Source organism: Rhinatrema bivittatum, chromosome 12 (genome assembly GCF_901001135.1).
Source record: "Rhinatrema bivittatum chromosome 12, aRhiBiv1.1, whole genome shotgun sequence".
NCBI classification, from domain to species: domain Eukaryota; kingdom Metazoa; phylum Chordata; class Amphibia; order Gymnophiona; family Rhinatrematidae; genus Rhinatrema; species Rhinatrema bivittatum.
The window spans coordinates 20,845,616-20,870,423 of record NC_042626.1 but is presented as its reverse complement, the minus strand read 5'-3'; the positions used below and the strand labels follow the sequence as shown (position 1 = coordinate 20,870,423).

General features: G+C 42.6%; 1 protein-coding gene across 1 annotated transcript in view; it reads right to left on the bottom strand.

The window, feature by feature from the left end:
- The window catches only part of ARHGEF12 (Rho guanine nucleotide exchange factor 12), a 163,791-nt gene that overhangs the window by 121,835 nt on the left and 17,148 nt on the right, over nucleotides 1-24,808 (bottom strand). The window contains 1 exon segment of the mRNA XM_029572270.1: nucleotides 1,756-1,779. Coding sequence (XP_029428130.1) covers nucleotides 1,756-1,779 — 24 coding nt within the window.

The window sequence follows — 24,808 nt, the reverse complement described above, 5'->3', positions numbered from 1 at the left end:
AATTATGCAACACTGCATGTAAATGAGGCTTTAGCAGGCACACACTCTACACACTATTTCTCGTATACCCAGCTAAGGCCTAACATTTAACACCTGCCTTGGACCAGGGTTTGCAGCAGGAATTCTTAAAATGTATTTCAAAACCCCTGCACTAATTGATCCAAAGCCTTTGGATTTCTTTCTCCTCTGACTCACAGCAAAACTAGTAAAGGGCTTGGTGGTCCACATCACCATCACACACACACACACACACACACACACAAAATCAATGATGGAGGCCCCAACATAACGTGCTGTATTTTCCCTCCTCCCATCCCAGGATCAAGCAGAGGTGTATGTGTCCTGACATCACTCCCACACCCATGCCCTTTTCCTCACCCCTGTGTACACCTCCTACGCCTTTTGATGATGTCTCAATGAAGATCAGGACAGGTGAGTCAGCTGCAGCAGACTGAGAGGGAGGCGGCTTGCTCTCTATCCTGCTTCAATCTTCACTGGGGCCTTATCCAAAGAGGTAGGATGTGGGAGGGAATCTCCTCAGGGAAAGAGGAGATACAAGGGTGATTGATGCACCTGCCATAATCCTTTATTTGGGAAGATATGGATGTTATGTTGAGGCTACCAAACCTCTCTTCTTATGTCTGGAAAGGAATGCATTTTTATCTTGGAGCTGCTGAGCCATAGTTATTTGTGCCCGGGTGGGCATGGGGCACCGAGGGAATGAAGTCTCCCATGCTCACCCGTTCCTTCTCTTAGATCTGGTTAGCACAAGAGCCACGCACCTCAAATTTTTCAGGTTAGCGTGCACGCCAATAATATGTATGTACTATGGGGAACATTTTTTTGTGGGCAAGTAAAAAACTTTAGTGCATCACCCATTATGTGACATTTTAGCATGGACATTAAGACTAACTTTTAAACAGGTTCGTGGGCGCACATGTGAGTATCCGGCCTGCACCCAGGGATATGACCATTTTATAACATACGTACGTATATTATAAAATAATCTGACCACGCACACTGTGCATGCGCCACAAATGTCACTTCTACTGCATAAGTGAGGGGATTTTAAAAGACATGCGCACCGACGCCATTACCAGTTTTACCAGTTCATTCCCAGTTCACCCAGGTAAGGAATAGGACTTCCAAATCCCTCTAGTTTAATAGCCTCCCTTCTCCCATTAGCCTTGATCCTTAAAACCCTGGCTGCCTATTTATCTTTATTTTATAACTTGCACCGCCATTCATACCAGAGTAAAATTATACAGCAGGGGAACCTGGTGCAAACCTGTGCATAAGGTATTTACACGCTAATTTCAATGTGAAATCCAGGAATGTCCATGCCCCACACAGACCACGCCTACATCCCTTTTTTGGAACTTCTCATTTGTGCGCGTAGCGGCAAGTACGCATGTACTCAGGCAGCTTTTAGAATTTTTTGGCGCACACCAGCTCAACTTGTGCGCGTATATCCTGGTTTTGGCGAGCCAGGCTTTTTAAAGTTTTAGTGCACACACACACAGACACAAAACTGCATACGTTTTCATGCATAGGCCCCAAAGTGTCAGAGTCATGTTTGCAAACTGGCTTACTATGCATTCTTCTATGACAGATCACTTAACTTTATCATCTAATTTCTATACAAATGTCCTGCTGTTCTGAACATTTTGTTCAAATGTTTAAGCTCCAGTCTCAGCACAGCTTTTGGAGAAAGCATTTTCCAACAGACAGTCAAAATAAGGTATGCTGCCTTACCTGGTTGGTTTTTTGAGAGGAAACCTGAAAATAGAAGAACACACACATCAGTTCACTAGATGACTTCTCAGAAAATGTGTTTGCAGTGCATGATATAGAAAATAATGATGCTATAACACAAAACAGCATAGAAAAATAACTTGTAAAACAGACAAATGCAGATTCTGTAAAACAGAACTGGAAACAGTTCCACATGTTATTGCTAGATGTAATGTGCTGATATCAAAAGGCCTGTATTTAAGAAAGGCACAACAGAGTGGCATGGCTCATCCATTGGAAACTGTGCACACTGGGGGCAAAACCCTAACAGAACTGAAGGGAACGAAGAAGCTGAAAAACAGCACTACTGATAGTCACTGGATGCTGACACCTCTATTATAAGAACATGCCATACTGGGTCAGACCAAGGGTCCATCAAGCCCAGCATCCTGTTTCCAACAGTGGCCAATCCAGGCCATAAGAACCTGGCAAGTACCCAAAAACTAAGTATATACCATGTTACCATTGCTAGTAATAGCAGTGGCTATTTTCTAAGTCAACTCAATTAATAGCAGGTAATGGACTTCTCCTCCAAGAACTTATCCAATCCTTTTTTAAACACAGCTATACTAACTGCACTAACCACATCCTCTGGCAACAAATTCCAGAGTTTAATTGTGCGTTGAGTAAAAAAGAACTTTCTCCGATTAGTTTTAAATGTGCCACATGCTAACTTCATGGAGTGCCCCCTAGTCTTTCTACTATCCGAAAGAGTAAACAACCGATTCACATCTACCTGTTCTAGACCTCTCATGATTTTAAACATCTCTATCATATCCCCCCCCTCAGTCGTCTCTTCTCCAAACTGAAATTCCTAACCTCTTTAGTCTTTCCTCATAGGGGAGTTGTTCCATTCCCCTTATTTTGGTCGCCCTTCTCTGTATCTTCTCCATCGCAATTATATCTTTTTTGAGATGTACACAGTATTCAAGTTGCGGTCTCACCATGGAGCGATACAGAGGCATTATGACATTTTCCGTTTTATTCACCATCCCCTTTCTAATAATTCCCAACATTCTGTTTGCTTTTTTGACTGCCGCAGCACACTGAACCGACGATTTCAATGTGTTATCCACTATGACACCTAGATCTCTTTCTTGGGTTGTAGCACCTAATATGGAACCCAACATTGTGTAATTATAGCATGGGTTATTTTTCCCTATATGCATCACCTTGCACTTATCCACATTAAATTTCATCTGCCATTTGGATGCCCAATTTTCCAATCTCACAAGGTCTTCCTGCAATTTATCACAATCTGCTTGTGATTTAACTACTCTGAACAATTTTGTGTCATCTGCAAGTTTGATTATCTCACTCATCGTATTTCTTTTCAGATCATTTATAAATATATTGAAAAGTAAGGGTCCCAATACAGATCCCTGAGGCACGCCACTGTCCACTCCCTTGCACTGAGAAAATTGTTCATTTAATCCTACTCTCTGTTTCCTGTCTTTTAGCCAGTTTGCAATTATGGAGAAAGTTAAGATTCTTAAGAACCAAGAGATGCAATCAGAGTTAAAGAAAATATGGCAGAAAGCAACAGAAATAGTCCCAATTATACTGGGTGCCACTAGCCTAATTAAGAATAATTTCTAAGCGCACTTTGACATATTGCCTATACAAATCACACTCTATGAGGCGGCAGCACGCTGCACCATAATACAAGTATTACAAAGGGTCTTAGTAAATGTGAGATATTGAGATCACTCCCAACATACCCAAGTTTACGAATAATGTTCATTCCTGTAGAGGTCTGCGCAAAACAAACCCTTTTGAAGACACTTGCCCTGACAGAAACAGTCTAAATGTAAGAAAGATCTAGTATACTGTTAGCATTATTAGCACTTAAGTTTTCTATATAGCCAATGCACGAAACAGCCTTAGGTAATTCTACAAGGAAAAGTTTCTCTGAATAACCTGAAGATGGCTGAACCTAAAGATGTTTCTTCCCACTTGATTTTGGATTATTACTCCGACTTCTGGCTAAAGCAGGTGACTATGAGTAAAGGTTGATTATCACTACTGCTAAATGTTTTATAGAGTCTACATCATGAGATCCAGGCAGTAAAGAATCCTAGGTTCTACCATAATGCATTGATCCAGAGAGAAACAGATTGGCTGGGCTTTAGTAAGAAAACCTTTAACTAGAACCTTAGGCAGACAATAAGATGCCCAAGTGATTGGAAATGGATCAGAAAAAAAAATCTTTTTTTTAAATTTTATTTATTTAGATTTATATTCCGCTTTTTGCACTTTTTTTCAGCGCTTCAAAGTGGATTACATTCAGGTACTGCAGGTATTTCCCTGTCCCCAGAGGGCTTACAATCTAAGTTTGTACCTTAGTAATAAAAAGTCTATACAGAAAAGACCTTTCCATGTCTATTCTTTTCTTCCCACAATAAATTCTAAACTAAAGAAACATATATTTTGAGCAATTCCAATATGCCTCTCCATCACCTGTGAAGAACTTCTCTGCTATGGTCATCCTTTGGGGTCCTCTCTACAAGGGGCTGAGTTCTTTACAAAGAAAGATAATTATTATAGCCAATGGAAGCAGGGAGCACATGACCCCTAAACTGCTTCAAGGGTAAAATGTGCTTTCCCTCACACATTTAAAGTCTTGGATTATTTAAACTAGTTATTGACCCAGTATATTCTAGCCCATTCCCTATGATCTGTGGAAAGTGAGGCAGTTTGTGATTCGCTCATTTAAAGATTACTGGCTGCAGTCCACATGGAGGTGGGCTTTTTCAACTGCAGGTACTCTTATGTGGAGCACATTCCTATGGTCCTTAGGCAGGAGAATGATTTAGGACAGTTTAAAAAACAAAAACAAACAAAAAAACAACCCCTGAAAACGTTTACTTAAACGAGACATTTTGTAAAGGTACATGAAGCAGTTTTTAGTCTTATTCTTTTATAGTTTGGTTTTAACTCATATTCTGGCAACGTCTAGGTATTTTATGTCATTTTGTACTGTTGTGTGTATTTTTTGATGTTTTATGTTTTTATTGTTCTCTGACTTGAACAATCTTGTATTAAAAACTGCAGAATAGAAATGTTTTTAATAAAGCTTGTATATGATCAGCAAAGGGAGAAAATATTCAGTTCACATAATCTTATTTGACATCATAGATGCCAATTCCGTTCTGTAATATGACAAACCTTCTTACTGCATACTAGAGATCAAGATTAATTCCAATTTCAGATTTTGCAAAAGTCTCTGAGCAACTGATATATAATTTTAAAGAATACAGAAATTATATGGTTTAAAATCAAAATAAATGTTAAAACAGTAAGATTCAATAATCTTCACATATTTATACTGTATTGGATAACCCATCACCCAGTGTGTGAAATAAAACAAGCTAATAAGTAAATGTTTTTTTAATTTTTATTTATATTCCTCCTTTCAAGACTTTTTTCCTCTTCAGCTTTTAAACTATCTGCACAATGTCTAGAGTTAAGTGAACAGCAAGTGGTAAGGGCTGTAGAGATGGGGAGAACCTAAGAGAGATTTCTTCAAAAATTCCCTCTTTTAAACTTGTTCTCATCCACAGGCGTGCACACCACATTTTTATTTTCCTTGACTAAAAAGTTGCTGATCACAGTAATAGCAGGAAATGAAAATGCTGCATCAGAGATCAGAGAGTAGAACTGCTGCACTCCAGATCACAGCAGTAGCAGCAAAAAATGGCAGAGACTGTGCCACTGATCAGAGCTGGATACTGCATCTGCAGTTGGACAAGCTCTGGTCCTATGCTGTTGACCAGAGTAGAAGCAGGCAGCTGAATCAGACACAGCAGGAGTGGCAGTCTAGTGGATCCATCTTCTTTAGAAACTACATGCTTACCTCAGAAAGGTGAAATCAGAAAGAAGAAGATGGAATGGTGACTAGGAGAATACAGAGGAAAAATCCAGGCAAGAGAGAAAGGTCACAATTTTCTGGCACATAATGGCAGAACTCACCGTGTAGGTGCTGATACTCCTCAATTGTAGATAGATGCAGACAATAAAAGGTAAGCATGGCCGGTCTGCAAGAGTTTTGAGCCCTCTTTGCTTGAGAGGTATTTCCTTATAGATATGGTACATCAATTTCTATCAGATAGTATTTTGTGATAAACATAATTGTGCCAAAAACTGAGTTCAACTCTCTTCTCTCCCTGCCAAAGGTCTGTAGATAGGCAGACAGGCTTGGGAGAAAGAGAGCACACTGTTGTTTCTGCCAGAAATTTTCTGATGCGTCTGGGAAAAATGAAAGGGGTCCAGAACCTTTAATTAAATGTGAAAGGGGTCCTTGGCAGAAAAAATGTTTGAGAAATGCTGGTTTACAATATAATGCGGGGGCAGCAGTACAGGCAGTGCCAGTGGAATCTTCACTGCAAGTGGTGCCAGGATTATCAGTATAAATGATGACAGGTCAGAAAGAGAGAATCACAGAGGAGAGATAAATATAGAGCAACAGTCAAGGCTGTCAAGTCTCCAGGGGTCAACACAACAACTCAAAAAATAAAAACAAAAAAAAAACCCCACACCCCCAATGGTGGAAAATGCCTTCAAAAATTCAGACAACAGTGCACACACATTACAATGTTTTATGAAATCTTAGGGTATTTAAGTTCAAATAACCTCCTCTCTATTGCTTCTAGGGCAAAAAGAAACTGGGAATCAAAAGCAATGGCCATACTCACTATCCATAGAGGAACTGGTCACAACCAGACCAGCTAGTCTTTTTTTGACATTGCTTTTCCTTGAAGGCTACTCTGTGCATTGGAGATTTGACCTGGATTTCAACATCATTTGCTGCCAGCTGCCAACCACCCTTCTGTCCTCTGATATGCTTTTCTTATCTACTAGTGATCCACTCAAACAGTCCAAAAGCCTACATAGCAGCTAGGGAAATTGGATGGCCCTATTTAATAAATTAACATTTATTTTAAAGATAAATAAAACTCTTCCAAGCAATCTTTTGTTTTAGCTAACAAAATATTTAGTAAACCCAAGCAAGGATTGTTAGTCAAGATGCTTCATCAGAAAACAGGATTTTGAAATGATGGTAAGGCAAGATAAAATATGCTCATACATAAGAGTCAAGAAACTGAAAAATATATTTCAGAGAAAGTACCAAAACTAAGTATTAGCTGGAAGACTTGGGGCAGAAATAAATGGCATAGGCTTTTGATTGGGAAGGATGAGCAAGTTCTATGCCCAACTGTTTCAGTCAAAGAAACAAAATTCTTTGCAGGCCCTGATAACATTTTGGCATCTACAAAACACAAAGTACCTACCGTACTCTCTTTCTTACTGCACTGTGTAGAATGGATGTGTACATGTTTTTACTACTGTTCCCCTTCCCATTTACTTTTCACAAACAGAAAAAAAAAAAAAAAAAGGAGATAGAACACCAGAGCTACAGCAAAGGAGGAGAGGAGGAAGAGACACAGCAACAGGGCCACCCACAGCTACTGAAGAAGAGGGCTGCAGGAGCAACAAACAGCCATAACCCACCCCCAAGGTGGAGAGGTGGCACACCACCAGGACCATTGCTGCTAGAGAAGGAAAGCAGGAGGTGCAGAGATTCAAGAAGACTACAGGGGTCCAGGATCCAAACTCTACACCGTACCTCTTAATGAGCCTGCCTGAGCAACCAGAACTTGCCACTGATCACCGACACTTTCAACTAAGATTCTTTAGCCAGCAAAGAATCATAAAAGCTATTTGATTGCAAAATGTGAGACAACAATCATCGAAAAACAGCAGCAGAAGTGATCAAAAGTTACACATCTGTCGCACATGAAAATACTTTGGGGAGAGGGAAGAAAGGAGATCAAAGGGGGCCTTGAGTGAATCTTGGACACATTTTTCGATCCCTGGGAGCTGGAAGAGTTTCTATGGACCTCTGGAGGAAGGCAAATTATTATGAACTAATCCTCCCTGGTGTCACCAGTGGGGATCCTGAAGATTGCTCTTTTGTACTCTCTAAGCTTGAAAGAGATACATTTCCTCATGCTACTCAGTCAGATTTTTTTTTTATTTTTATTAAGGTGAACCTGTGAGCTTCCACTGATGACTTAGGCAGCCAGGCCTTCACTTGCTCACATCCACCCTTTTACAATTCAAATAAGATACAGAGAACAACTTGGGTTTAACAGGGCCACAGCTTTAATACAAACATACGGGATATGCCCGAGCCCAGTAAGTAACATTACGTAACGTCCAGTAACCATCCGCCACCTCCCAGCAAGACGGTCAGCACCAGCCGCCCGGCCATCAGTTCCAAGCCTTGAACAGAGTTCCGACCCCCACCACCAGCCAAGGAGCCTGTACTAGACAACTGCACCCAGTTGTAACAGGAATGGAGTTTAACACAGAAAATATGAACTGTGGCGGCTTGGGCCATCTGCCTCAAGAACCCCCCCACCCCCCACCCCACTACGACAAAACAACCCCCTTTACAACAGCAACAGAGAAGGGCGGGTGGGAGGGAAGCGACCCGCATGGCTGCTGCGACGCCAGACACTGCCGTGAAGTGGTGGCGCACAGCCAGAAGAACCCCCCACCTACTCGGGACGTCACAGGAAGCGGCCAACAAAACCCGGCCAGCACAGGTTTGAATTCCGGAGCTGGCAAGTCACGGGCTTTACCGCCCGCACCTGGCCAGCTCCAGCTCTTCCCCCCCCCCCCCCCCCCCCCGACTTCCTTAGTCTTAACCCCTCTGGGCTCGGGTTGCTCACCCACTGACCTCCCCACAGCCCAAGGATCCCGGGGCTGCTCCCCGAGTGTACCTGGCGCCATATGACTTTGGCCGACCGGACACAAGGTCCGATCGGCCTCCCAGAAGCATCCATCCTATTTACACGCATGGGAGACAATAGATACCCGAAGACAGACAGAGGGAGCCCATCAACCTGACTCTATGGCAGTCTGAAGACATTTCATTATATTCTGCTTTGTCACTTAGCTGAAACTCTGTCAATGAACAGAGAAACACTTTCAAGCAGGATCTGTGAGAAACCCCCTCTCCATGCCATTACTAAAGTCAGAGAAATAAATATTCTAATCAAGAACCTTGCTCTTCCCCAAAATGAACAAACCCACCATGGTTTTAGATACAGAACCAGAGAAAGAAAACTCATCCCACATGTAGTTCTCTCAGTTCAACTCCTCCTGCTTTATGTCCTCATGATTGCCGAATCTGTCACCAACAGAATTACTGATGTAAACCTACTGAGCAGCAATATAGTAATAGCATATCCTACGAGGCAAGACAATTTAATTTGACTGGACAGTATGTGCTGGTGGACTGGTCCTTTTCCATCTTAGGCTGCCCAAGGAATAAAGGATAAACAGACAGGAGGGAGGACAGGTGTTGGCCAGCTGTCCCTTACACACACCCACCTCCAACCTAGCAGTAGCTCTTCCTTTGCCACCCACCCACACCTAGCAGCAGCAGCAAAGGCAGCGGCATGGGGACTCAGAGAGAGGAATCTCATGAAGGAAGATAGGAAGAAGTGACAAGATGAGAAAGCAGGAGCTGCTGCAGATTCAGGGACAGCAACCTGGGGCAGGGGAGGAGTGAGAAAATAATAGAACCTGAAGGCAGAAATGGGGCAAGGACGCCCACTTTTTCCCCCCTCACGTCAAATGCTGCATAAATCTTTTCTTGCCAGAAACTTGTCCGTCTTATTGTGCACACAATAAGTCCCACGCTTGCCTGAAATAAGGAAAGTTACATGGCTCTGAAACTAAAACATTACTACAGGTCTCGGACACATTTGGATTCCTGTTAAATAAATAGCAGACCAGATAAAAATGCTACGGGCCTCAGGTTTCATGTAAAAGTATCACAAAAAAAGATCTGCAAGTCACTTTCCTTCTACAAATTTTTGAACCAGTACATTTTATGCCCAAGGATTTAAATTTCTCGTACCTTCAGAAATGGAAAATTGGTCCTTACCTGCTAATTTTTGTTACTGTAGTACCACGGATCAGTCCAGATTCCTGGGTTTTGCCTCCCCTCCAGCAGATGGAGACAGAAGTTTTAACGGACTCCATCCTATACCCCTGTGGTGCCACCTAGAGTCTGTCAGGATTACACTGTACCCAAGCAGAGAAAAGTAAACTAGCACAACCAAAATTTCCCTCCTTCGTAGAGCAGAGGGAATGAAAAACTGGTAACATGAACAAAAATATGCCCATTTTCCCTACCCTTTGAAGGTGGGCGCACAATATCAAAATGCATTGAATAAATCTGCAGAATATGATCATCAACCAGCCGAGCAGACTCTCCATTTCCCCATGGGTGGGACTCTGGCCTGATCCATGGTACTACAGGAACGAAAATTAGCAGGTAAGGACCAATTTTCCTTTCCCTGTATGTACTCAGGAGGAAAAAAAAAAAAAGATCTCTCTGGTCTAATTGTCAAAGTACCCAATAAGACGGTAATTTGGAAAGCAGACAGAGTGGTGCTGCCTATGGACTCTTAAAGTCCAGAATGTTCATAAGTCAGCACACTGGCAAAAAGGGAACAGTTGAATCTTCCCTAGAAATATAGAAGGCAGGGACATTGTCTGGTATCTCAGCAATAAAAAAAAACAAAAGTACTCAGGCTCACTTTGCAGTGCTGTTACACAAGAGGAGTAACTAATGTAGATATCTTTCCAGAACAGCTACAGGTGCCACACCCACTAAAAGTAGCAAGAAAGCAAGATAAATAATTATCTTATTTAATCTGGACAGGCCTGTACCAAGACAGATGCTCCTCCTTGTACTTCTTGAAGAAACTGTCAAACAAAAAAACTATTTGAGATCCTACTTGTCTCGATGTAATAACTGAAGAAGTAAAGGCTGAATAGAGGATCGACTCTGCTGAAATAATCATCAATCTGCAAAACTGAAAACACTGATGATATAAAAAAGATTCCTCAATGCTGCTTCTGGTAAAAGAAATGATTGCATTTTCCTTAAAAATAATTCTTCCAGGGCAATTCATATTCAGTAGCTATGTCAAACTCTAAACATGCATTTGAAAAATAATATTTAAATCACTAGAAAAAGGTTCCCATATCCATTCAGAAAGGGCTTATATATACAATAATAAACCAATTAGAGATGAAGAATTGCAAGTAACACATTTAAAACTAATCAGAGAAAATTATCTTTCACTCAACTCACAATTAAGCTCTGGAATTTGTTGCCAGAGGATGTGGTTAGTGCAGTTAGTGTAGCTGGGTTTAAAAAAAGGTTTGGATAAGTTCATGGAGGAGAAGTCCATTAACTGCTATTAATCAAGTTGACTTGCAGCCAGATTTTAAATGCCTGGCGCGCGTAAATTCCGTCTTTTACGCGTGTGGCCGGGCCTCTTAGAAGGAGCGGGCCCGTGGCATTCATCGCTGTCCCAGCTGCCGGCATGCGCAACTTACTTCAGGTTGGACCCTGAAGTAAGTTTGAGGAAAAAACAAAACAGGGAAAAAAGGTAGGAATTAGGGGTTGGAGAGGGGGAAGGGGGAAGGAAGGGAGGGAGGGAGGTTAGGGTAGGGAACTGGGGAAGGCCGGGATACTCTCCCCCCCCCCCCTTGTGCGCGGCCCAACAATTTTATAACATGCACGTTATAAAATCAGCGTGTCCATGTGTGCGCGCCGGGTAGCACGCACACCTTATAAAATATACCCATTAGGGAATAGCCACTGCTACTACTGGCATCAGTGGCATGGGATCTGCTTAGTATTTGGGTATTTGCCAGGTACTTGTAGCCTGGATTGGCCTCTGCTGGAAACAGGATGCTGGGCTTGATGGACCCTTGGTCTGACCCAGTATGGCAATATCTTATGTGAAAAAATAAAGAATACATCTTTGATATATGAGTGAAATTCCAGATAACAATCCAGGTTTCCCTCAAAGATCAGTCAATATTGAAACTACAAACAAGACTGTCAATTGCATGCAACATCTCATCAATTAGTTTACAAATTAATATAGAGTTGTCACAATGCTTCAAAATATGTGAGCAACTTGATCAAGCCCTACACAGAATGAAAACAGGGCAAGGCAGCACTAAACAATCAAGACTCCCACTTCTAATGACATAGCCTGCAGAGTTATCTATCACTTTGGACCAAAATACTAATTTTTAGCATCTAGGATTTAGGAAATCTTCATTCTCAAAGGATAGCAGGGAGAAAGGGGCTCCATTGGCAAGCACTGAAAGTAAGACAGGAAGCAGCACATGACCAGCTTTCATTCCAGCAAAGTAGAAATCTTGGTCCATGATGTGAGCTCACATTTCCCACTACTTTATACAGAGATCACCATGGAGCCACTGGCAATGAGAAGTGGTATGGCTGATGTCAGTGCCAGACTGTTGTAAATAGTATTGGAATGGAACACACAAGGTGGAGAAGCTCAAACAGCTGGGGTAATGACAGCTCTCAAATTTGTGTGTCAAAATGATCAGCACCAATGAACTCCATGTGGTATTTCTCCTTAGCTGCATGCTCGAGTGCTCAGCAGAATGAGACCCTTCTTGTGTTCCAGGCCCTATCCACAGGCTTTGGCCCCAAGGGGATGAAAGCCTTTCTTGGCACTGTTGAGTCTCCAGCAGTCAGCATGACTCCATGGTCCTTATGCTTCTTCAGCGCTTTCAGCACCACCTCAGTAAAGCTGGTCTTTTTTACTTCCTCCAGGTGAGATGGTAGTCTCTCATCTTACAGAAATTACTGGCCCTCAGCAACATCCGAGAGCTGATGCTGCAGAGAAACATATCACGATCCTGCCCTCGACACAGAGAAGGTCTTATGGTAGTCAGTGATGGCCATCATTTGACTGTCATCTGAACACTTCTTAAAGCCATTGGCCTTCTCTGCTATTGCCGTAAACAATACAAATTCAAAGGGAGAGAAAACAATTTAAAATATAGATAGATGACAAAGAGAAAAAGGAGACAGAGGCCAGGTAGTGTGCCAGATGCTGCTGCAAGAAGTGCCTCCTGACAGGGATGACAAAAAAAAAAAAAAGAATAAATTTTCCAACATTGAGAACCTCTGTAAGCATCAAGAGAGAAGAAAACAGCTACTAAGGCACACCCTGCCTAAAAGAAGCTGAAGAGATAGGACCAAAAAACCTCACAGCTGAAAATATGGCACAGAGCAGTGAAAAAAAAAAAGAGTAGCGCTCAGGAATGTAGTTCCCTCTGTACCAATGGAAAAAGATGAACAGAGGAAAGCTATGTAGCCACAAGATCACAATAGCTGTTACCCATGCTCAGAGGGTGCTACAAGCTATGGAAAAGTAATCCATTTTAGCACTGAATGTCATCACCCATCTGGGTGACAAGATGAACTGCTTTCTTTAGAGAGAAAGAGAGATCCATTTCAGCTGCTACCAAAGGAATATAAAACAGAAAACAATTCTATTGTCGTATGACTGGTGTCACTCTAAACAGACAATACCAAAACCAAGGGAACAGAAAAGAGAGTTTGCTCAGTCACCTGCGCTCACTTCTACATGATACCACTGGTCTTAAAGGAGAAAGAAAAGAAAAATAGCAGAAAATAAATCATGTAAAATTCTCAGAGAATGAGTTCAATGAAGTTCTGCAATGATCAACATGAAAGCTTCCTTCCCACTGGCCAGGAACCCTTTTGTCTGGACTGGGGTAAGTTCCAAAGCCTAAGAGACCTCAGTCACTTGTCTCTCATTCATCTCTAAGTCCCACTATGCTGAGATCAGTAAACAACCTTAAAAGAGATGGCTGGTGGTACACTAGAAAATGTTTCCACCAATCTGCTTGCACACAGGCCTCAGTAAATAGGAAGTAAACTGTCAAATGGGAATCCTAGGAACAGTCCATGCATAAAAACATAATAATATGTGCCATGCTAGGTCAGACCAATGGTCCATCAAGCCTAGCAAGCTGTCTCAGACAGTGGCCAATCTGGCTCATTTGGAAGGACCCAGGAGATCCAATTCCTTGTTACTCACTCTCAAAGAGTGGCTGATTATGGTTTATGGCCTTTTCCAATAAGGAAATCACAAAATATGAAGGTAACAAATTGATTTCTCTCACTAACTATACAGAAATACAATATAGAGAGAACACATGATTAATATGCAATACAATATTTTTCTCAAAAATATTTATTCAGTTTAACAATTTACGCTAATACATAAACGTTGCTAGAAATCAACAACGATATAAAATCAAAAACCTCAATTAAAACCCCACATACATACCACTCAATCTGACCCATTCAAAGATTTAATTGTTAAAGATAGAACCAAGAAATGGATTTAATTAAATATTGCATAATTTTACTACTTATTATAAAGAATCTTTATCTGGATAGTTTAGATACATCGATCAGTCAAAGTTTAAGTTACTGAAAATGTGATTGAAAATATTTTATCAATTTTGACATGAATATTGTAAAATTGATTTTCAATCATCTGATATTGAGAATTTCTATGTTACCTCAGAGATAAGATTTCTGTGTGTGATACATGTAGTTATTGAGGGTTGATACTGGAATACATTGGATTGAGTGGTATATGTACGTGGGGTTTTAATTTTATATTGTGTTATTGATTTCTCCCAACCTACTTTAAGTCCAGCTATACTAAATAGTTCAAGCATATATTGTCCAGAAACAAATTCCACAGTTTCACTATGCATTGACTGAAAAGATACTTTCTCCAATTTGAAATTATTTGTCCAGTCTGAATTTGACTCCTTGCTTCCCTGGTTCTCAGTCTCCTACTCCACCTCTAGTTCCCCATTTACCCATTTCACCCTACTCATGATTTTATAGACCTCTTTCATATTCAACACCACACAGCACAGGGACAAGCCTTTCTAACTGATTAACGCACAAACAGTATTCATAGGTACAACGTGAAAAATGGAAGCAGGAGAAAGCGCAATTGCTTACCTGTAACAGGTGTTCTCCTAGGACAGCAGGATGTTAGTCCTCACAGATGGGTAACATCATCAGATGGAGACCGGCATGGAAAACCTTTGTCAACGTTTCTAGAAGCACACCGAGCATGCCCGGCATGCCGCTATCCACGCATCCACACGAGGTCCCCCTTCAGTCTCGTAACATAGCAAAATACGAGCGAAAAATTAAAATAAGAAAAAAAATGCAAGAAAGCCCAACTCCACAGGGTGGCGGGTGGGTTTCCTGAGGACTACCATCTTGCCGTCCTAGGAGAACAGCTGTTACAGGTAAGCAACTGCACTTTCTCCTAGGACAAGCAGGATGGTAGTCCTCACAGATAGGTGAATACCAAGCTCCAAGCTATTCCCAACAGCCAAGACCAACAAGTACCGAACAAGGTGCCAACAGGCACAAAACAACTGTGGTACTGTTGGATGGCAGGGAGTCAGCCTGGCCTCTACTAGGGGGCCTTAGGTAGGAAGAGTTGGGTATAAATCTGAGAGATTTCGCAGGACAGATTGGACAAATTTACTAATCTTGTCAACCATCCTTGTCCAAGCAGTGGCGAACGTGTGCAGGGGGCTCCACGTCACAGCCCTGCAGATTTCAATGAGGGGGACGGCCCGTAAGTGTGCCACCGATGCAACCATAGCCCTCACAGGGTGAGCCTGAACTCTGCCTTCACGTTGAAGGCCCGATTGCACATAACGGAATGAGATTGAGTCTGCTAGCCAGCTGGATAAGGTCTGTTAACCCCCCCGTGACACCCAGTCTGTTCTTATCGACAGATATGAATAGCTAGGTGGACTATCTATGGCCTGCTGAGTGATCTAAGCAGTAGGCCAGCACTCTCTTGCAATCCAAAGTATGCAAGGCCCGCTCCCCTTGATGGGAATGGGGCCTCGGAAAAAAGGTGAGTAACACAATGGACTGATTAAGGTAAAAACGGTCTCGACCTTAGGATGTGTACGCAGAACCACACGATCATGAAAAAATTTCATTTAAGGTGAGTACTTCACCAAGGCCTGAAGTTCGCTTACCCTATGAGCCGAAGTAACCGCCACCAAGAATAGGACCTTCCAGGTGAGGAATTTCAGCTCACAGGTGCTCATAGGTTCAAAAGGAGTTTGCATAAGCCGTGTCAGCACAACACTGAGATCCCAGGAAACCACGGGGGGGAGGGCCCGCAGAGTGGCTTTAGCTGCAGCAGGCCTCACATAAAGCGACCTACTATAGGTTGAACTGAGATGGGTGTGCCGGCAACACCCCGATGGTAAGCACTAATTGCGCTCAGATGGACCCTGACAAAGGAGGTTGTAAGCCCGGCCTCGGAAAAGTGCCACAAGTAATCTGGGAAGTGGGCAGGTAATTTGATCTAAACCATGCCCCTCTCACCACACTGAGAACCTCTTCCACTTCAACCTGTAAGACACCCTAGTGGAAGGCTTCCTGGAAGCTACCAGCACCTGGGCGACATTTTCTGAGAGATCCAGGGGCTGAAGGACTAGGTGCTCAACATCCAGGCCGTCAAGGCTAACGCCCGGAGGTTCGGATGGCGCAGGGTGCCCTGATTCTGTGTTAGCAGATCGGGTGCGATCCCCAGGCTGATGATCCCATCAGCCTGGGGATCGACAAGTCCTGAAGGAGGGAAAACCAGACCCGCCTGGGCCAGTGAGGCGTTACTAGGATCATGGTTCCCCGATCCAGCTGGAGCTTCAGGAGAGTTTTCATGAAAAGTGGAAGAGGAGGGTATGCGTACAGGAGACCCATGCCCCAATGAAGAGCGAAGGCATCAGAAGGTGGACGGCCGGCCGTCCTGAAGAGCAAAAATTGCTCACCTTGCACTTGAATGAGGAGGCAAAAAGGTCCACATCCGAAGTTCCCCACCAGCAGAAGGACCAGGCTGCCACTTTCGGTTTCAATGACCACTTGTGCGGTTGAAAAGAATGGCTTAGACAGTCTGCCAGCGTGTTCAGCATCCCAGGCAGGTACATTGCTTGTAGAGACATCCCTTGCGACAGAGCCCAGGACCAGATTTACACAGCCTCCTGGCAGAGGGGGAATGACCCCGTCCCTCATTGCTTGTTGATATATGACATCGCAACCTGATTGTCCGTTCGGATCAGGACCGCTTTGTGGGACAAGCAGTCTCAGAATGCCCAAAGCTCCAAGAAGTTTATCTGGCATAGAGCAGTCCATTGACCCTGTGCGTGGAAGTTGTCCACATGGGCTCCCCAGCCCTGGGGAAAGGCATCTGTTGTTAGCGCTACTTGAGGCAGGGCAGCCTGGAAGGGGATCCCCCTGCTTCAGATTGTAGAGATTCTCCCACCATGATGGAGAGACTCTCAAAAGGTTGCATGATGGAGACACAGGCCTCAAGATCCTGGGATGTCTGCTGCCATTGAGACCGCAACGTCCATTGTACTCTGTGCATGCAGAGATGGACTAATAGAGGTAACGAACAGCGGCTGCCTTGTGGTCCAACATGCGAAGCAATAGGCGGGCACTTATGCACTGAGATTGCAGCACCCACATTATCAAGGCTAAAGTGACCAGTGCTCCTGCTTGGGAATCGCTCGACCAGCCAGTCATCTAGTTAAGGAAAGACTTGCACCGCGTCTGAGGTGTGCTGTCACTACTGCCAGGCATTTGGTGAAGACGCGAGGGTTTGAGGCCAAACCAAATGGCAATACTCTGTACTGGTAGTGAGCCTTCCCCACCACAAGGAAGTATCTTTACCATCTTAATCAGAGATAAGTAATGTGAGCATAGGCATCCTTGAAGTCGAGGGAGCAGAGCCAGTCCCCATTTTTGAGTGGGGGGGGGGGAAATCAGAGTACCCAGAGAAACCATTTTGAATGTCTCTCTTTGGAGGAATTTGTTCAAAGCCCTGAGATAGAGAATGGGGCACAAGCCTCCAGTTCTGATGGATATCAGGAAATTCCTTCTAGAACCCTCGACCCTGCTGGTGATGGGTTCTACCGCCCCCACCGTTAGAAAGGTGGAGAGCTCTGAGAGAAGTATGTCCTGTTGTGCGGACAAACTCCACGATGGACATGGGGGAGAGTCTTCCGGGATTTCTCTGAAATTTAGACGATACCCCTCACTAACAATGGTGAGGACCCATCTGTCCGAGGAGACGATTGACTAACGATGGGTAAAGCAGAGAAGTCTGACCCCCCCCCCCCCCCCCCCCCCCACTGGGGATCGGGTGTCAGGGGTGCAAGGTGCTGACTCATGCTCCCTTGCCTCCAGTCAAAATCCCATAGCTGGGGCCTGTTGGGGGTCTATGAGTTCTCAGTTGACAGGGGTGGCCCCTGGAAGCAGTATGGGGGCATGCAAGTCCAGGAGGCAGGGGAATAATACTTCTGCTGCCTATAGAAGAACATCCTAGAACTTGGTCAAGAAGGTTTCTTTATGGAGGGTGGCTGGTCCGAAGAACTGGCGGAGGATAGCTGTTGAAGGGTTTCATGATGATCCTTCAAATTGGGCTAACACATCCATGACCTTGTCCCCAAAAAGATTCTCTCCTGTACAGGGGAGGTCAGCAATCATCTCCAGGACCTCTGGTTGTAGGTTGGAAGCATGGAGCCAAGCCATCCTACAGGCACCAATGCCCACAGCGGCCACCCTGGCAGAGGTCTCGAAGACATAGGTGGATCTCATCTCATGTTTTCCTGCCTTGAGTCCTTGTTGCGTGATAGCGGAGAACGACTCCTGCTGCTGTTGCGGTAGATGCTCCGCAAGTTCTTGGACCTGCTTCCATAGATTCCAATTGTACCGAGTCATATACTGGCACACATGCTCAGTGTGCCAGTCAAAACTTCTAGAAATGTTTTCTGTGCCGGGCTCCATCTGATGTCACCCATCTGTGAGGACTACCATCCTGCTTGTCCTAGGAGAAAATCCTAATATATCTGAACCATGACAGATTATGTAAAATTAGCCCCCACTATTTGTACTGAACAAGAAGCCACTTTCATTGAGCTCACAGCACATTAAGTTATCTTCTACTACACAGCTGCATTCTAGACTGCAGCATATGCCAACGACTAGCAACCACCAAAAGCTACTGTACTTTTTATAAAATTTTAATCACCTGTTTCTAGTTCAACACCACCCTGATAATAACTGATATGAGAAGCAAAGATCATGATGTCAGCATCAACCTAGGTAAAACTAAGTGCATCAACTAACTCAAAATTAGTACAACAACCATGGTATCTACTAGACCACACCGAATTATTGCCACAAATCTATTTCCTTGAATACCTGAAACATACTCAAGTCCCCTTTACTTACAAATCTGTGCAATCTTCAGCAGATCATTTTATCTCACTGTGCCTCCATTATGTTTCTGGATCCATAAAACTATTTCTTCTTGGTGGCTATATAGCCACCTATTGATAAAATATAGTAGCTAAACTACATTTTGTGGAGGTCATTGTACTCAGACTTCCAGATGTAATCTGACACACTGAAATACCTTCCTACCCAAGGCATCTAGCTCCCTATGCTCTCGCCTCAAAGACCATGGAAGGGCGATCACAGTCTCCACAGTCCCTGGATGCCGCCGGAATGCTAGGAATATTCTAAAATCTACTTAAAGTATAGTTTGTTCTATTAATGGCTTTTCCTTATTAAACTACAAATGCTAGAAAAGTGTTTACATCCCCATCCCATCTACATAAACAAATACAGGATAAACTGGAAGATCTACAAGCCAAAAAGACACCTACGCTCTGCCACCAAAACTCTCTTGGATATACCTAATATGTTAAGCCTTGCTGTTTTTAATAACTAGAAATTGAGCTTTTTCAGTAGCTGGACCAAAACTATTGAACTCTCTTCCAGATTCAATAAGAGAGATCTAGGATTTTAGAAACTTTAAGAGCTGTGAAAACCTTTTTCTTCAGGCAAGCATTTTTGGTCCAAGACTGACTTATCTAATAGAGTACCATCAAGGATCTTTTGCCTCTCTAGGTAAATTTCTTTAAGCCAAGCGGATCTTAACTGGCAAAGTAACTCTAAAAATATTACTTGTCGCCCATAAGAAGAACCAAGAAGCAAAGCCAGCGATTCCAATCATGTGTTCTTTGCAATTCCTCTGTTTGTCTACTAAGTTGTATTTCCTTTTCTTGCTTTTTAGATATATTTACGATGCAATTATGTATGTTTTTATTATAAGCCGCCTCAGGCATCTCCTGTAGAGAGTGGGAGAAAAATGTTCTTAAATAACTGAGGGGTTGAGGAGAAACACTGAAATGTATCAAAGTTAAGACACCAGTTGCAGGGCCTTCATCCAAGAGTTAAGGTAGATTCTTACAGTGAAACTTCTTTTCTGATTCTGAGCCATTGTCAAGGTTTTGAACATATACTTGCCTGCTCTCCTGGAGCGAGTGCATTTTCTGGATAGGAGTAACGACCCAAGAAGCAGCTGAAGCATCTTTAGGCCCCTATCAGGGTCCAAGAATCGGAGGGGAGAGGTGCCCAGAAGGAGAGGATGGAACAGGACAGGCAAGGAAGGTAGAGTGGGAGGACAGAGGAGGCTGCAAAAAGAGAGAGTGAGAAGGGACTACACACAAGTGTGCTGAGAGAGAACAGGAGTGAAAGAGCTGTACCGGCTGGGGTAGGAGGGATGTGCACGTGCCATGTATTTCTACCATCCCACACATTATTCAGGATGGTGGGGTGGAAATCGAGAGTACATGGCATGTGTACTTCATCCCTGACAAATGAATCCTGGAGGAATTTTAATATACTCAGTCATTCTTCCTAACATAAGAAAAAGGAAGAGTGCAGAAAACATAGGATAATCTATAAAATAGTGTCTGATCATAGCCTAGTGAATGCTTAAAATTTAGTTATAAACTATTTGGAACATGCAGAAGATCTCACATATACAATTAAAATTATTTTATTTATTTTATTTAAATGCTTTTAAAATATACCGACATTCATAGGACACATCATGCCGGTTCACAATCAACATTGCAAAGGGGGAAGAGGAAATTACAAATAACAGGGAGGGGGGAGGTGGAGCAGTGAAGGAAAAAGGAGAGGATGGGGGTCAGGTGACAGTAAGCGCAGAAGTTGCGGGAAGGAGAAAGGTAGTGAAGTGCTAGGGGAGAGAGAAATTGATAGGAACTGTGTTAAAAAAAACTGAGAATAAAAAATTAACAAATTTACAAAATCAGCAATTCCCTAGGATGCATCAACGGATTAGAAGGGGTAAGGGAATTGGAAGTGGCAGTGGAGGGGGTTTAGGTCTGGTTGGAGTCAGGTTTTGATGCCTTTTTTGAAGTTGGGTAAGGAAGGTTCAAGGCGGAGATACGTGGGAAGAGAATTCCAGAGGGAGGGGCCGGCTATGGTAAAGGCTCTCTCTCTGGTAGTTGAGTGGTGTGCTATTTTGAGGGGTGGGATGTGTACAGTGCCCGCCGTGGAGGCTCTGGATGGACGATTGGATGTACGGAAACGTGGTGTTTCCTTGAGCCAATCGTGGTCATTTTTGTGAAGCATGTTATGGAGTATTGTAAGGGTTTTGTATTTTATACGGAAAGGGATGGGGAGCAATGCAGTTCTTTTAAAATGGGTGTGATGTGTTCTCTCTTACGAGTGTCTGTGATGATTCGTGCCATGGAGTTCTGCAAGATTTGTAGTGGTTTAATTGTGGCGTAGGGCAGGCCTAGGAGAAGTGAATTGCAGTAGTCTAATTTTGATAGGATTGTGGACTGCAATACAAGGCGAAAGTCTTGAAGGTGGAGGAGGGGTTTGCGCTTTTTGAGGATGTGGAGTTTATAGAAGCCGGTTTTTAGAAGGGATTTGATGTGTGGATGAAAATTAAGGTGTTTGTCTAATACAACACCTAGGTCTCTTACAGATGGCAGGATGGGGAGGGTTGTGGGGGTAGTTTTAGTAGAGGCCTGTGAGGTAACCTCAAGTTTGTTGGAAATGAGGATGATTTCAGTTTTTGCTGTGTTAAGAGCGAGTTGGAGGCTGTCTAAGAGAGAGTTAATGGAGGCAAGACAGGATTCCCAGAAGTTTAGAGTTTCTTGTAGGGTTTTTTGCATGGGGATGTCAATGACAATCATTTAAACCATCAAATCATTGAAGTTCTTAACCCTTAACCCTTATTTTTCCCTCTGACTGTGACCAATAAGTAATACAGCTTCTAAAGACATAACATATAAAAAAGAAGAAGAATGCCTTTAGACGTACTCTACAAATGGGTTCAAAGTTAATTTGCCTGATTCACTGTCCTGGGGCTGCCTTTATGATACTAGCTACACAGAAATGAGCTCTCAATCGCTAAACGAGTCTAAGAAGGCCATACAGATATACCTCTCAGGGAGCTTATCCTTGAAAGTTAGTCACAGATGTATGAATTTAATCCAATAAAAAAAGTATCACCTTCATCTTGTTCATTGACCCTTATTTCTACATATTCAGGTGGACCTAGTACAGCAAACATAATACTTTGCTCTCAAAGCTTAAACTCTAATTGTTGTATTAAAATATTTTTGGCACACTTATCACTATATACTGCTCTACAATACCTGATGAGTCAGAACCCCTCCTTGTTGGCGGGACACTGCTAGAAAACAGCATCAGAATTTTCAAATAAAGAGAAACCCACCAGTGGGAACCGCTACTATTTTAAAGAATGCCAAAAGGGGATGATGTCAGTACTTTGGATTTTATATAACAAATCCTCCCCACCTCAACTGAGAGAAGATAAATGTGATAAATTGTGTGACCTTCATAATAGGAGTCATTGACAAATGTTTTCACAGTTTTTTCTCCGCCTTATATCTAATCATAGGTCTTCAAATACCACATCTTTTGTCAATAGCAGAGCAAAATGTATCTGTCTTGTTGGACTCATCATCACCATATTTCTAGAATTTTGTTATGAATTCATAAAATATGCCACACTAGCCCAAAATGGGTCCATGTATTGGCCAATCTTGTCCTTCAGGGTGCGGTCACTATGTTTTATATTCTCTCAACATTTTTCTGGTCAGTCATTATGACGTATCATAGAACCAATTACAAACATATGGGGCAACAGATTTTTTTTTTTTTTATTACATGACTTGGTGGAAACGAAGATTTATATATTTTTTTCCCCACAAATGACATAAGGGTATGTAATATCAATTTTTTTTTTTTAACAAAAAATGAATATTTTAAATATTTGCACAATGAAAGCCTAAACTGTCAAATTTTGAAACATGAGGTGATAAAAATTAAAAATGATAAAAGCTTTAAAGACCTGAAATATGAAGGAAGCATTTCCTCCAGTGTTACCAGACCCTACCTGTAGAATGCAGAAATAAATTGCATATCATCAGGGAAATGGGAAGGGTCGAAGGAGGAGAGGTGAAAGGGAAAAAGGATTGAAGAGGTGAAAGGGAAAAAGGATTGGGAAGACTGCTATCTCTTGCCATTTTCAATGGCAAGAGATAGCAGTGTTGGGTTGCAATAAGCATTTTCTCCATAGGCATAAGATGGGAAAAGTCCTTTAGTACACAGACCTCATACAAAAAGGATGTGTAGAAATAGGCAGATTAATTTTGATGTGGACAAGACTATGAAATATGCAGGACACACAGAACCAGCCATCATTTTTACTAACACCCAGAAAAATATTTGGTTATTATAGTGGGCAAAACGTAGTACTTGTCCTGCCTTACTGACTAACATGTATCAAACTTGGAGTGAATTTAAGGCATAAGCAGGGTCCTTCATTTTCAGTTTAAACCGCTTTTTACCCATAAATTCCCAGATTTATCCCAAAAGTGACAATCTGTTTAAACCTATTTTCACCCTAATGTTAGAATGATTAAAGAGCTGCTCCAAAGCTTCAGATACAGCGTCTCAAGGCCTCCAGTAACTGCTGCAGGTCAGTACGGAGCAAAGCACCTGCTCTCCACCAGCAAAAATGCTCTCTCTCCAATGTCACTGATGTGGTGTTTCAAAGTCCCACCTCCCCCTCCCAAAGTGCCTGCCAAAGGAGCCACTACTAGTAAGGATGAATGCTGTTGCAATGGGGGGCGGAGGAAGAGATGGAGATTCTTGTTAGGGGTATGGGGAGAGGAAAGTATAGGCAAGGGATGGGGCTAGAGATAGGGATGCTGCTTAGTCAGTGAGTGGGACAATCTGTCCATCAAAATAAACTCCAATATTCACCCAGACAAATGAGTTATTTTCTACTCATTTTCTCCAGTTTTTGTTCTTGTCATAATAAGACCTGATAAACTCCCAGAAAAAAATGTAAAAAATAAAAAAACGAAAATGAAGGTCCCTAGGGATAAAGAACTTACTCTGTCATTGTAAAAGGCCTTTGTTAAGACACACCTGGGCTATTTGGGGAGGGGAGGGTGGGGGAGTGAGCGGGTATATTTCTAACTCTTACATTTCAGGACCAACATCAAGAAACTAAACAAAGTGCAGAAAATAACAGAAATGTTAAAGGGGATGGGCTGGTCTGCAAGGAGAGGCCTCAATTCCATATTTATTTATTTAACACTTTTTTATACCGACCTTCATAGTAATAACCATATCGGATCGGTTTACATCGAACAAGGGTATAAACTGAAGCGACAACTAAAATAATTAAACAATTGAGGTGAAAAAGGCAAAGTTACATTCAACAAGGAGTAAGAACTTGGAAGCTTAAACAGCTGGAAAGATGTTAAGGCAGGTAGTAATTATAAAATAATACAATAGAGAATACGGGTTAAAGCATAATGTGCTTTAACCTGGAAGTGCCAGAGTCCATCATTCAGGAGGGAAGAAGACCATCGTCCAGGTAAAGAATAAGGGCAACTAGTGATTGTCTGGGGGATCAGAGAAGGCTTGGTGAAAGAGCCACGTCTTGAGTTTTTTTCTGAATGTTAAAAGGCAGGGATAAAGGGATATGATAAAAAGATTGAGAGAGCAAGCTTACACAGTAAACAATATTAAGGGTGTGCAACCCAAGGAACCAGGAAGCTAACCTTAGGCTTAGAGATTTAAGTTTCAGCATTTACATGGAAAGTAGCAGATTTAAGAATTGGTCAGAAGCCCCAC